Genomic DNA, 15,939 nt, shown 5'->3' on the forward strand with positions numbered 1-15,939 from the left:
AGTTTTCGATGTATTGGAGTTCTCGATAGAACACCGGCTCCTAAGCTTTTATACCTGTTTTTCAAATAAAGATACCAAGCAAAAAAAGAACATTTGATGATAAGAGTAAATTAGAAAGTTGCTTAAAATTGCGTGCTGTGTCCAAATCATGAAAGAAAAAAATTGGGGGGTTAGTATCCCTTTAAGGTGCAATTTAAAGGGACATAAAAGTAAAAAAATGATGTGCTTTAATTAGTTAGAACATGTAAGTTTAAAACTATTGTCCGTTTTGAGGGACCAAATGTAGTGTAGGTTTTCCATTTAAAAGGTTAGTGACTGACTTTAATTTTGCATTTCCTCAGGGAGCTCACAGCAGTGATGAGGTTTCTTATACAAATCTCACTAAACCACTGAGCCCCAGATGTGCAGTTTGTTAGTTTCAAAATAGAACTAATAATAACTTATTATGTAATTCATAAAAAATAAATAAATAATAAAATGTTTAAATTGTGAACGCCCATTTGCCAGCTCAAAATTTCTTGAGTTGAATGTGCCTTTAACTTGTATTCTGCTATGATAAATTTGCATAGAAGGAAGTGACTTCCAAAAAGCCAGCTTGCTCCTCCCAGATCAAAGCGTCTCAACTCAAGGTGTGCTGAGAACCCTCGTTCACACTGTTCAGGGCATTATATGAGATGAAATCTGAGGAGTTAGAAAAATCTGTCACCACAAGGTAGGTTACCAGATGCTCTGCTTTACCAGAGATTACTAGACAATATAAAAGCTTCGGTTTCCCAGAGAGAGAGAAAAAGAAAGTATATATATCATTTTATTTATCAATTTATAAATAGGTCTGTACATCTATCTATCTATCTATCTATCTATCTATCTATCTATCTATCTATATATCTATGGTTAAAATAGGAAAGTTTTTTTATCCTTAGTCATCTCTTTGTTTCATGTTGGAGCAACTTGCCCATGCTTGTGTGCAGTGCAGAATATGTTAGAAGGGTATGCAGGGAAAGAAGTGAATTTGTTTTTGCTTGTAGGACCGTGAGCAACCCATAGAAATTCTATAAATCAAAACAAAGCTATATACTTCTATATAAACAAACGTTGACTGAGTGATTCTTTAACAAGATAAGCATTTGAAATGTACATATATACAATACACAGGTCCTGAGATATAAACATTGTGTCTAGCCGGAGAGAGTGTTAGTGTAGCGTGGGACAGGGAGAGGAATTGCCTTGTAAACAATATTGTAGATGCACATTACACAATATAGGGATCGATTACAAGTGAGGTGCAAACAGTTTTGCACTAGCGTAATCGTGTTTTTGCGAGTCACTTTCCATTGCGCTTGTATTACAAGTAGAGCGAAATTTCATTTAGTGCTATCACCATTTATGCTTCAATCCTTACCGCGATCTTAGAGCTGTGGTTAAATGTTATCTGAAACAAAAAAACGTTGCACAAAACACTTCAAAAATATATTACAAAGTACAGTTACACTCATAATAACACTGTCTAATAAAAATTATTTAAAAAACTGCACAAAAATGATATGAGATCTCAGGTGTCAGGGAAAAAAAGGCAGGTAAAGGGCTTTAATATTGAGACACATACATATACATTGCTAAAGATGTATTTGTATGTATGTATGTATGTATATATATATATATATATATATATATATATATATATATATATATATATATATATATATGTGTGTGTGTGTGTATAATGTATTATACTGTAATAATGTATTTATATGTGTATGTGTAATGCACATAAACTTACATATAAGTGCATTATAGCCATTTGCCATTAAGTAGATGAAAACATAATAATGCAATATTCATATTTAAAGGGACATTGAACTCAATTTTTTTCTTTCGTGATTTGTATAGAGCATGAAATTGTAAGCAACTTTCTAATTTACTCCTATTATCACATTTTCTTTATTCTCTTGGTATCTTTATTTGAAATGCAAGAATGTAAGTTTAGATGCCGGCTCATTTTTGGTGAACAACCTGAGTTGTCCTTGCTGATTGGTGGATAAATTCATCCACCAATAAAAAAGTGCTGTCCAGAGTCCTTAACTAAAAAAAAAGCTTAGGTGCCTTCTTTTTCAAATAAAGATAGCAAGAGAACGAAGAAAATTGATAATAAGAGTAAATTAGAAAGTTGCTTAAAATTGCATGCTCTATCTGAATCACAAAAGAAAAAATGTGGGTGTCCCTTTCATAAAGATTTTTAACTATGTAGTTATTGTAAATTTTTCACATTTGCTAATGTGAATATGCAATGTTGTTTGCACGATGGGTGTTTTTTTTCAACAATTTTTTTTATCTATTGACTTCTATGGGGAATGCGAAAATGCTATGGAGTTTGCACGATCTTGGGTGTGAGGTTTTTTTTCCCACTTTTTTTTCTCCATTGATTGCTATGTGAGAATACATGCACATGCACAGTGAAAATTAAGTTAGGTTTTTCGCGCTATTTGGGTTAACGCTAGAGCAAAATGCGTTTTTTGAAACTTGTAATACGAACGCAACCCAACTTGTGCAAAAAGCTTGACTCTAGCGGAGTTTTCGCAATTGCGGGGAAAAAAAATACAGCGCCACTTACTTGCCGCACCTATGCATCTGTAAATAGATGGATATATTTTTATGCCAAGGTTTGTGATTGTTTCCCATGTTAATAGTTGTATGTAGATGTAACCTTTGGACATTTTCACATTTTTATTTATTACTTTTATCAATTTTATATTAATTGTTATAATTATTTGTCAAATGACAGAAGGTACCATTAACAGTTGAGGTTTTTATTCGATCTGATTTATCAGAGTCTTAAAATATGTAAAAAAAATCTATATACTTAATTTTTAATTTAACTGTTAAAGCAAAGAAAAAAGAAAATAGAAATATATAGTAATAAAGTAATGTCATTTTAAATGTATTTATTGCTTTTGGCTGGTTGCAGTTCATGTACAAAAAAAGTAACATTATTATTTATTAGATATTAAAGAAAAAATGATTCATTGTAGTTTAAATTGCAAACTTACAATTTGTTTTCAGTAAAATGTAGTTATTATTTTTTTTTAGAGGACCCTAAAGGTATTTTTTTTTTTCACTTTTAAAATAAACATCTAAATGTTTATAATTAGCAGCAAAAAAATGAAGAATATTTCAGAAATGCGCACACGAGGTCAGCCGTCAGTGTTATAAAGCAAACAACTCTGTTTTACTTCTATTACATTTTCATTGCTCCATCATTTTTTACCCACCCCTATAAGTTCCTCTTTCATTTTTAAGAGGAACATCAGAATGAGTTGTCATGATTTTTAATCTTTTTAACAGCAAGTGTGGTTGATATCATTTTAAATATCATCTGCCTGCTCTAGAAGAAACAAAATGAGTTGGACATGTAGGGGAATGTCCATACACCACATGGTGCTAACCATATTAACTAGGTTATTAACCCCTAGACGCCATTAGGACGTTCCATGATGTACTAAAAGCGATGGGCTTAAACACCTTTAGGACTAGCGCTGCGGAATCTGTTGGCGCTCTACAAATAACCGATAATAATAATAAAAGGACGGCATGGCATGTCCTAACTTTTGCAGTGTCCTGTTCCATTCTAAAAACAAATGGCGGTTGATCCGATTGGGGGTCGTGCCTAGGAAAGCAGGAAGTTTCTCAGGAGCCAATCAGTGCCATTTTTTGAAGCACATGATCACAGTGGCGATCATGTGCTTGATTTTCCTTTTTTTTGTTTACAATCAGAACTTGGACAGATAGGTCCGTCCTGAAGGGGCTAAACATTTGTAGGGTTTGTATACAAACATTGTGCTTGTCCCACATTCCCTAGAGCTAATTCTGTAACAGATTTTTCTTCTTCAAAGTGCTGGAAATCAATAGCTGGTTTAGGTCATTTAGCCTCTTGTCGGACAAGAACAACTTTTACGAAATAAAAAAATCTTAGTTCTTGCACTTCCAACTTTTCATCATATAAAGATATTGATTAAGTAAGATCCTATCCTCCCTTCAAAGAAAATTTTACAATTAACTTCAACCCTATATACATAGGAAACAAGAGACAACAATTGTGCTACACACCTGGTAGCTTAAAGGAATGTGAAACCCAAAAGTCTTATTTTGTGATTCAGACAGAGCATATCATTTTAGATAAAATTGCAATTTACTTCTATTATGAAATTTGCTTTATTCCTATGATATTATCTGTTGAAGAGATACCTAAGTAGGCATCTGGAGCCTATACATGGCAGGAAAAAGTGCTCTAGAAATGGGCCGGGTCCAAAGCATATGTCCCTGCTTTTCAATAAAAGATACCAAGAGAATGAAGAAAAATTGATAATAGAAGTAAACTAGAAAGTTGTTTAAAATCAGATGCTCTATCTGAATTATGAAAGAAAAAAAGTGGGTTTCATTTCCCTTTAATAAATGTAGTATACATATTTCTACCAATCAATAGTTTTATTTCTATTGCTGTGTGATGTGGGTATAGTATGACCACCGTTTATGTTGAAGAAGGTGGTCCTTCTTAATAGGATGGGCTGCTGTTTACCTTGAAGAAGGTGGTTCTTCTCAATAGGATGGGCCACCGTTTACTTTGAAAAAGTTGGTCCTTCACAATAGGATGCGCTGTTGTTTACCTTGAAGAAGGTGGTCCTTCTCAGTAGGATGGGCTGCCATTTACCTTGAAGAAGGTGGTCCTCATTAGGATGGGCTGCCATTTACCTTGAAGAAGGTGGTCCTTCTCAATAGGATTTTTTCTGAATTATGAAAGAAAAAATGATGTTCATGTCCCTTAAACTAAATGCAGATCATACACGGACTACTAATATTTAGTAACCACTCACTACTTGTGGTTACTAAATAGTAGGTTGACTGGCCATAATATCCTGTCAGGAAGTGGCATTAACCCCTTTAACTGATTTTTAACTTATTTTTTTTTTCTGTAATGACTCATAAAGAGCGTGCAATTTTAAGCAACTTTCTGATTTACTCCTATTATCAATTTTTCTTTGTTCTCTTGCTATCTTTATTTAAAAGCAGGAATGTAAAGCTTAGGTCCAACACCCCGGATAGTGCTTGCTTATTGGTGGCTACATTTAGCCACTAATAAGCAAGCGAAACCCAGGTTCTAAACCAAAAATTGCCTGGCTCCTAAGCTATACATTCCTGCTTTTTAAATAGATAGCAAACGAAGAAAAATTGGTAATCAGAGTAAATTATAAAATTAATTAAAGGGACACTGAACCCAAATTTTTTCTTTTGTGATTCAGATAGAGCGTGCAATTTTAAGCAACTTTCTAATTTACTCCTATTATCACATTCTCTTCATTCTCTTGGTATCTTTATTTGAAAAGCAAGAATGTAAGTTTAGATGCAGGCCCATTTTTGGTGAACAACCTGGGTTGTTCTTTCTGATTGGTGGATTCATTTAACTGACCAATAAATAAGTGCTATCCAGGGTTCTGAACTAAAAAATAGCTTAGATGCCTTCTTTTTCAAATAAAGATAGCAAGAGAACAAAGAAAATTGATCATAGGAGTACATTAGAAAGTTGCTTAAAATTGCTTGCTCTATCTGAATCACGTAAGAAAAAAAATTTGGGTTCAGTGTCCCTTTAAAATTGCCTGCTCTATCTGAGTCATTAAAGAAAAATGTTGGGTTTAGTGTCCCTTTAACGCTCACTGTGACCCTAAACTAAAAATTCTTCCCTCTTAGATATAAAATATTTTTATTTGCGTGTTGTTTTTTTAAGAAATACAGAATACTCTAACAAGATGTTTTCATTCACAAGACAAATGTTATACACAAGTATATCCTGCTTTTACTAAGTCACATTTAGTCCAAATGACCAAAGTATTCAACACAATGCTAAGGAGTTATTAGCCAGGGATGTGCACAGCAGAATAATCCACAAGGAAAAAAGTGTTTATAAAATCAAAAAACTTTATTTAAAAAGACACAATGCCAACTTTCAAGCCTGTTTGCCTTAATCTGAGTCATATTTTTATGCACATTGCAAAAGTAATACAGAAAAAATATTTGGACTGATATACATGTGAATGGAATCTCTTCAACAAAGAATTACAATGGGAACAAAGACAATTTGGCAATAGAAGTAAAATTGGAAACTTTTTTAAAATTGTATGTTCTGCCTGAATCACAAAAGAACATTTTTAGGTTTCATATCCCTTTTAATAGAACCCATTGCCAACAATATCTTAAGATTCCTTATAGACCAAATTATATAGGCTCCACACTCTAGCTACCACCTTATGTGCAAGTCCTAAGGAAGCTTCCACTTCCTGTAAAGAAACCTAAGTAAAAAAAATAAAAATGACACTATGGTCCTGATATTGAAAACCTCGCTGGCATGGGGAGAAATCATGCGAAATCTTTAGGATTTTTTTAGACCTTATATTGTAATGTAGGTGTCTCTCCTTCATATCAAGAACTCTGATTAAAATTTGTGTTGCTAACATTTTTTTAGGGACCTCTCCATACTGACGAGATCTTAGATCATCTCACCTGAGCACCAATGTTTGGGTTACCAGGCCCTATGGGGTAGATTTAATAAGCAGCGGATGCTGCATCCTCCGACAATCGTTTCAGACTCACCTGAAACATAAGTTAAGAAGCAGCGAACGTAAGACCGATCGAGATGATTGACACCCTCTGCCAGCAGCTGATTTGTCGCCGGTAAGCAGGAGGCGGCATTGCACAAGCATTTTACTAGTCGTTCCTGTCTTTACCAAAGGAGTTGAAAGTGGGGCTTCCATGTTTGAAAGTTGCTTTTCATGTTCAACATTTCACAATAGGTCAGGGATTCAGCAAAATGTAATAACATCAACCTCCGCCTGTATAACCCCTGTAGTAGTTATCCTGCAACATTATGAACTCTGTGTCGCCACTGTCCTGTAAAACAGTTCCGGAAGACGTTCCCATACTCGCCATCTCTTGAGCCACTGTGAGATCTGAAGTGTGAAAATCTTTATAGAATTATGCTGGGATTAGAAACAATTTCATATACTCCCATGGAACACCCATGTTCAGCCTATTTTATGAAAAAAACAACAATTACGCTTTGTATTTTGTACTTGTAAGTACTAATTTAAGTTTTTGATAAAATACGATATTTAGTGAGGAATTTTGTTATGATTTTTGATGCACCTTAACAATACAATATTTTTCGGCGTATTTTTGTGTAAATGGTTAAATTTGTTCATTTTGTAAGATATTTAAAATACATATATTATTGTGCACTTTTGTAATGTATGCAACTCCTCCCCATACAAAAATGTAGTATACTTAGCGAGACCTCCTGTTTTCAGGGTAAAAATGGCTTTAGATCATTCCACCAGGGAAATAGGACTGGTGAGCATTCTGTAATAATCTCGCCAGCCCAGAGACTTTTAGCTCATCGGGTACTAATTTACTTCTAATATTACATTTTCTCTATTCTAGACAATAATCTACTCTATTAATAGCACTATAATATTTATACTTGCTACTCACTAACAATACAGATTGGATATGCATACTTGTGCGTACATTTTTGAATCATGGTTGCACCACTCTGCAGCTTGGTTGCATCATTTTAGCTTCACGGTCATGTAATTATTAAGTCTACGCCTATTTATGATACCATTCTATTAAGTTTGTCATCCATTTGTCATCATTGTATCTGAAGGTGGCTTTGTCTATGTATGATTTTCTTGTTCCTGAACTTCTGTTTGGTTTTAAACTACGCACCTGAGCATTAGGTTTGGTTCCTTGTTACCCTGACTGTGTTTGACTTTTTTCTTGTCTGACTTTCCTTTTGGCTACCTGTCTTGGTTCTGACTTGGTTTGCCCAACTGCCTTTCAGTATCATCCCTTCATAGTGTCACATCCTAAGTTCTATCCAGACTCGTGTTGGTATAGTGTCTAAAGACATCACTACTCAGGATTCGGGTCCTCCATATATGGACAAGCGGTTACTTATCACCCTGATAAATCAGGGCAACACTATTGTGATTTGGAGGCATGGCCAAGTATTTCTAGGCTGGTTTTTAGTGGTCCTCAATTTCACTTTGGCAATAAATATAAAGTGTAAAATATGATCTTGATCGTCACATAAAACACCACCTATACACCATTTAATTTTAAGAGCTTCCAAATCTTGAATCAACTGATAGTATTTAAATTTTAACTTTATTCTTGACAAAATTAATATTTGAAAAATTGTAAGCAGACCATCTGAAACCATATCATTATTTATTTGTTCTTTCTACCCTTATATATAGCAAGTTTAGATTGTCCCATCAAAACATTAATCAACTGACATTTTTCTTTCTCTCTCTCTCTCTCTCTCTCTCTCTCTCTCTCTCTCTCTCTCTCTCTCTCTCTCTCTCTCTCTCTCTCTCTCTCTCTGTGTATATATATATATACAGTTGTGCTCATAAGTTTACATACCCTGGCAGAATTTATGATTTCTTGGCCATTTTTCAGAGAATATAAATAAAATCACCAGGGTATGTAAACTTTTGATCAGGGTCATTTGGGTAGTTTCTGTTGTCATTATGATTTAAAAAGAGTAAACACAGTTGATTGATAATAAATGGCTTCAGCCAAACACTAACCATGAGTGAAAGAAAAGTTTTTGTGTTATCATTCATATTCTCTGAAAAATGGCCAAAAAATCATAAATTCTGCCAGGGTATGTAAACTTATGAGCACAACTGTATACATATATATATATATATATATATATATATATATATATATATATATATATATATATATATATATATATATATATATATATATATATATATACATACAGTATATATATATATATATATATATATATATATATATATATATATATATATATATATATATATATATATAGAGAGAGAGAGAGAGAGAGAGAGAGAGAGAGAGAGAGAGAGAGAGAGAGAGAGAGAGAGAGAGAGAGAGAAAGAGAGAACGAAAGTAAGGGAGAGAAGGAAAGAAAGCAATACTATCTTTCCAAGGATATAGTTTGTACTAGAGTTTGATTCAGGTTCTGGGGTTATTGTTTAATTATGAAGAAAGAAAGAAACAGAAGGAGAGAGAGAGAGAGAGAGAGAGAGAAGGGGAGAAAGAAAGAATGAAAGTGAGAGAGAGAGAGAGAGAGAGAGAGAGAGAGAGAAAGGAGAAAGAAAGAAAGAAAGAAAGAAAGAAAGAAAGAAAGAAAGAAAGAAAGAAAGAAAGAAAGAAAGAAAGAAAGAAAGAAAGAAAGAGAGAGGCAAGAAGTGAGGTAAGAAAGAAAAGGGTAAAATAAAATGTATAGATTTTAAATGTTACTAGTTTATGTTTGCTAGAGGCTATACATTTTTTTAGTCTTATACAGTTGCAAGAAAAAGTATGTGAACCCTTTGGAATGATATGGATTTCTGCACAAATTGGTCATAAAATGTGATCTGATCATCATCTAAGTCACAACAATAGACAATCACAGTCTGCTTAAACTAATAACACACAAAGAATGAAATGTTGCCATGTTTTTATTGAACACACCATGTAAACATTCACAGTGCAGGTGGAAAAAGTATGTGAACCCTTAGACTAATGACATCTCTAAGAGCTAATTGGAGTGAGATGTCAGCCAACTGGAGTCCAATCAATGAGATGAGATTGGAGGTGTTGGTTACAGCTGCCCTGCCCTATAAAAAACACACACCAGTTCTGGGTTTGCTTTTCACAAGAAGCATTGCCTGATGTGAATGATGCCTCGCACAAAAGAGCTCTCAGAAGACCTACGATTAAGAATTGTTGACTTGCATAAAGCTGGAAAGGGTTATAAAAGTATCTCCAAAAGACTTGCTGTTCATCAGTCCACGGTAAGACAAATTGTCTATAAATGGAGAAAGTTCAGCACTGCTGCTACTCTCCCTAGAAGTGGCCGTCCTGTAAAGATGACTGCAAGAGCACAGCGCAGACTGCTCAATGAGGTGAAGAAGAATCCTAGAGTGTCAGCTAAAGACTTACAAAAGTCACTGGCAAATGCTAACATCCCTGTTATCGAATCTACAATACGTAAAACACTAAACAAGAATGGATTTCATGGGAGGATACCACAGAGGAAGCCACTGCTGTCCAAACAAAACATTACTGCACATTTACAGTTTGCACAAGAGCACCTGGATGTTCCACAGCAGGACTGGCAAAATATTCTGTGGACAGATGAAACCAAAGTTGAGTTGTTTGGAAGAAACACACAACACTATGTGTGGCGAAAAAGAGGCACAGCACACCAACATCAAAACCTCATCCCAACTGTGAAGTATGGTGGTGGGGGCATCATGGTTTGGGGCTGCTTTGCTGCGTCAGGGCCTGGACAGATTGCTATCATCGAAGGAAAAATGAATTCCCAAGTTTATCAAGACATTTTGCAGGAGAACTTAAGGCCATCTGTCTACCAGCTGAAGCTCAACAGAAGATGGGTGTTGCAACAGGACAATGACCCAAAGCATAGAAGTAAATCAACAACAGAATGGCTTAAACAGAAGAAAATACGCCTTCTGAAGTGGCCCAGTCAGAGTCCTGACCTCTACCCGATTGAGATACTGTGGCATGACCTCAAGAAAGCGATTCACACCAGACATCCCAAGAATATTGGTGAACTGAAACAGTTCTGTAAAGAGGAATGGTCAAGAATTACTCCTGACCGTTGTGCACGTCTGATCTGCAACTACAGGAAACGTTTGGTTGAAGTTATTGCTGCCAAAGGAGGTTCAACCAGTTATTAAATCCAAGGGTTCACATACTTTTTCCACCTGCACTGTGAATGTTTACATGGTGTGTTCAATAAAAACATGGCAACATTTCATTCTTTGTGTGTTATTAGTTTAAGCAGACTGTGATTGTCTATTGGTGTGACTTAGATGATGATCAGATCACATTTTATGACCAATTTGTGCAGAAATCCATATCATTCCAAAGGGTTCACATACTTTTTCTTGCAACTGTATAAGTAGCTTCAGGAAAGAAATAGTATGAGTTTATTCTGTAAAAGTAAGTGGAACTGAATGTTCAGAATCAAATGGTTCCTGATAGATGCACTGAACAAAGAGGCTACTAAGTGCTGCTTAAGCGTTACAAGTGGATTTGAAGGATACACCAGTAATAGACAGAAACGTATTCATTAAAAAAAAAAAAAATAGATTAAAATATTTCTGTGTGAGCAGTTAACCAATGAATTCATGTTTAAATGTTATAGTGAGTATATCACTTGCCCTGTTTGTCAGACATGAGCAGCTGATTATATCACCTGTTTAGTAGCTTGCACATATATAGCTGATTATATCACCTGTGCTGTAGCTCAGACATGATCAGCTGATTATATCACCTGTGCTGCAGCTCATACATGATCAGCTGATTACATCACATGTGCTGTAGCTCAGACATGATCAGCTGATTATATCACCTGTGCAGTAGCTCAGACATAGGCAGCTGATTATATCACCTGTGCTTTAGCTCAGACATGATCAGCTGATTATATCACCTGTGCTTTAGCTCAGACATGAGCAGCTGATTACATCACTTGTGCAGCAGCTCAGACATGAGTAGCTGATTACATCACCTGTGCCGTAGCTCAGACATGAGCAGCTGATTATACCACCTGTGCCGCAGCTCAGACATGAGCAGCTAATTATTTCACCTGTGCTGTATCTGACATGAGCAGCTGATTACATCACCTGAGCTAAAGCTCAGACATGAGCAGCTGATTACATCACCTGTGCCGCAGCTCAGACATGAGCAGCTAATTATTTCACCTGTGCTGTATCAGACATGAGTAGCTGATTACATCACCTGAGCTAAAGCTCAGACATGAGCAGCTGATTACATCACCTATGCTGTAGCTCAGACATGAGTAGCTGATTACATCACCTATGCTGTAGCTCAGACATGAGTAGCTGATTACATCACCTGTGCTGTAGCTCAGACATGAACAGCTGATTACATCACCTGTGCTGTAGCTCAGACATGAGTAGCTGATTACATCACCTGTGCTGTAGCTCAGACATGAGTAGCTGATTACATCACCTGTGCTGTAGCTCAGACATGAGTAGCTGATTACATCACCTGTGCTGTAGCTCAGACATGATCAGCTGATTACATCACCTGTGCTGTAGCTCAGGCATGAGCAGCTGATTACATCACCTGTGCTGTAGCTCAGACATGAGGAGCTGATTACATCACCTGTGCTATAGCTCAGACATGAGTAGCTGATTACATCACCTGTGCTGTAGCTCAGACATGAGCAGCTGATTACATCACCTGTGCTCTAGCTCAGACCTCAACAGCTGATTACATCACCTGTGCTGTAGCTCAGACATGAGCAGCTGATTACAACACCTGTGCTCTAGCTTAGACCTGAGCAGCTGATTACATCACCTGTGCTGTAGCTCAGAAATGAGCAGCTGATTATATCACCTGTGCCGCAGCTCAAACATGAGCAGATAATTATTTCACCTGTGCTGTATCTGACATGAGCAGCTGATTACATCACCTGAGCTAAAGTTCAGACATGAGCAGCTAATTATTTCACCTGTGCTGTATCAGGCATGAGTAGCTGATTACATCACCTGAGCTAAAGCTCAGACATGAACAGCTGATTACATCACCTGTGCTGTAGCTCAGACATGAGCAGCTGATTACATCACCTGTGCTGTAGCTCAGACATGAGCAGCTGATTACATCACCTGTGCTGTAGCTCAGACATGAGTAGCTGATTACATCACCTGTGCTGTAGCTCAGACAGGAGTAGCTTTTTACATCACCTGTGCTGTAGCTCAGACATGAGCAGCTGATTACATCATCTGTGCTGTAGCTCAGACATGAGTAGCTGATTACATCACCTGTGCTGTAGCTCAGACACGAGAATCTGATTACATCACCTGTGCTGTAGCTCAGACATGAGTAGCTGATTACATTGCCTGTGCTGTAGCTCAGACATGATCAGCTGATTACATCACCTGTGCTGTAGCTCAGGCATGATCAGCTGATTACATCACCTGTACTGTAGCTCAGACACAAGAAGCTGATTATATAACCTGTGATGTAGCTCAGACATGAGCAGCTGATTACATCACCTGTGCTGTAGCTCAGACACGAGAAGCTGATTACATAACCTGTGATGTAGCTCAGACATGATCAGCTGATTACATCACCTGTGCTGTAGCTCAGGCATGATCAGCTGATTACATCACCTGTACTGTAGCTCAGACACAAGAAGCTGATTATATAACCTGTGATGTAGCTCAGACATGAGCAGCTGATTACATCACCTGTGCTGTAGCTCAGACACGAGAAGCTGATTATATAACCTGTGATGTAGCTCAGACATGAGCAGCTGATTATATCACCTGTGCTGCAGCTCAGACATGAGCAGCTGATTATATCACCTGTGCTGCAGCTCAGACATGAGCAGCTGATTATATCACCTGTGCTGCAGCTCAGACATGAGCAGCTGATTACATACATGTGCTGTAGCTCAGGCATGATCAGCTGATTACATCAACTGTGCTGTAGCTCAGACACGAGAAGCTGATTATATCACCTGTGATGTAGCTCAGACATGGAAAACTGATTATATAAGCTGTGCTGTGTGGATTTGAAAAAGCAGAACTGATTAGTTTTATAAATTAATAAATATATAAGGATACTTTGTTGTATATATTGAGCTTTTTCCCATCTCTCTCTAAAATATATATATAATTCTAAATACAGTGTATATGTTACATAATATAACTACATATTAGTGCCAGTAAGGGGTTAAATGCATAGTCAAAGTCCTGCTAGAAGGTGCAAGAGGTACAGCTGCAGTGCTGAACATAGCAGGTGATTGGTGGGGTCATCTGACTGCCGATGCCAGTTAGCTCCTAGCAAAAAATGTACAATGTGTTTAAACCCCTTTGCAGCATTAAACAAATATAACTGGAGAGTCCATGGTGCAAAAAGTGCATACTTTATACATTTTTTGCACTAGAATGTCCCTTTAAGAGGTAATTACATTGTGAATTCCAAAAGCAGAAGTGCCAACAGTAATACACTTTAAATTTCAGTGCCACAAATTGTGTAATCTGGGTGCTTCTGCTTAAACACTTTCAGTATGGCACTGACCTGCACTGCATTATAACATTATACATTACTAACTTTCTAGGATGTGCAAAAATTTGCCCAAAGTAAAGATTTGATTTATTATCAGTTATTCATAGAGCCCACTTTAACTAATCCAATTGAACTCATTTGTGATGACTGGCTGTAGGAGTGCACAGTATATATCAGCTATTAATCACTCTATTGTGAAAGATCTACATACAAAATAAAAGTTTAAAAAAAACATTTAATACAGTAATTATGTTAGAAAATGTTGCACTGTTTTGTTGTCCAGGGACATATCACTTAAAAAGCAAGGAATGTATGTTTTTTTTTTCTCCTGTCCTGTGGTCATTTGTTGTCAGATATGAGCTCTTGCACAGATCAAGCAGCCACTAGGTATGTGTATATGTGTATATATGTATATGTGTGTGTGTGGTCCCCTCCCTGGAAAAAGATGTTTGCAGCCGCCCATGTGAAAGGATATACTAGGTATCTTTACAATACATTTCTAATTCATGTGTGTATACAAAGTAGCAGCATAAATACAAGTTTGAACTGTCTAGAATACACTTGTAGGAAACTAGCTGTTGATTAACTAAAATACGATCTATTATATTGCACTAATCTACATAGTATCCAGCCTCAGTTAAATGGACAATATATGTTTTGCAATTACAAGATCTTTCTGCCTTCTTGCAATAAACTAACATAATGGACGTATTTGAAACTGATTGGAATTCCATATTACCTTGTTTGCTACAATTGTTTTTCAATAACTTAACTCCACCCACCTTGCCTTGTTTGAAGGAGCCAATCAGAACAAAATTACTGAAAAATACAGCAAACAACATTATAAAAGTATATTGCAGTGTTTTCCCTTTAGCCCAGTCTCCCACTAAACACTTGTTTTATTTCCAGTTAGCCCTTATTTTAGGTGAAGATTTGAGTACTTCCTAAAATTCATTTTGCAATTGCTTAATTTTGTGTAGCAAGAACTTGCAAAATAGTTTCTTAAAATAATTTTTTGTTTTGTAAACCAGCAAATAGTACAGGCAACTATTAATTAATTAATTCCTTTAAAAGAGCTAATCTATCAATATGATTCAAGAGATGTGAAATGGTGCTCCTTTATTATCAAAATATATATTAAATCATAGCAAACATAAAAAGAACTTACTTGTTATCTTGTAAAATGAGCACTTATAAATGATGCTTTCCTTTTATTATTTATTTATTATTTATAAAATATTTTACCAGGAAAGATACATTGAGATTTCTCTCGTTTTCAAGTATGTCCTTTAGAGATCTCAGCCCCTTTATGGGGCTGTGCTAGGAAATAATGAACCCTGCACATATTGGGCAAAATTACATATGCTATTTTGCGGGCGATGCCGGTTTTTACATGGTTTTGGTATCACATATACAGCTCCGCATATAAATGCGGCACGTATATTTCACCCGTCAGCCGCAATTTTTACTCCCATAAGCTAACATAGAACCGAGTCGCAAATCATTATCACATATTCAGCGCAAGGACTTACATGGTGAAAATGGAGAAATTTTACTCCATTTTCACCTCGCCACACATAGGCAGGCGCAGCAAGACTTGCGCTGAGCATGTGAGCACTGTAACTCCCGTAACTGCCTGAAAATATTAACTAACACCTAACGCATGCACAATATCTACCTGTCAACCGCAATCCCCCACCGCAATAACTAATAAAGTATATTAACCCCTAATCCGCCATTAACCCACATCGCAATATACCTAATAAAGTATATTAACCC

General features: G+C 36.3%; 1 protein-coding gene across 2 annotated transcripts in view; it reads left to right on the plus strand.

Annotated features, from left to right (window-relative positions):
* The first annotated feature begins 613 nt into the window (after window positions 1-613).
* CARD9 (caspase recruitment domain family member 9) overlaps window positions 614-15,939 on the plus strand; it is a 71,362-nt gene continuing 56,036 nt past the window's right edge. For both annotated transcript variants that reach the window (XM_053696128.1, XM_053696129.1), the window contains exon 1: window positions 614-712. In XM_053696128.1, coding sequence (XP_053552103.1) covers window positions 675-712 — 38 coding nt within the window. In that variant the 5' untranslated portion in view covers window positions 614-674. The remainder of the gene's footprint in view (window positions 713-15,939) is intronic.

The sequence above is a fragment of the Bombina bombina genome, chromosome 12 (assembly GCF_027579735.1).
Source record: "Bombina bombina isolate aBomBom1 chromosome 12, aBomBom1.pri, whole genome shotgun sequence".
Taxonomy (NCBI): Eukaryota; Metazoa; Chordata; class Amphibia; order Anura; family Bombinatoridae; genus Bombina; species Bombina bombina.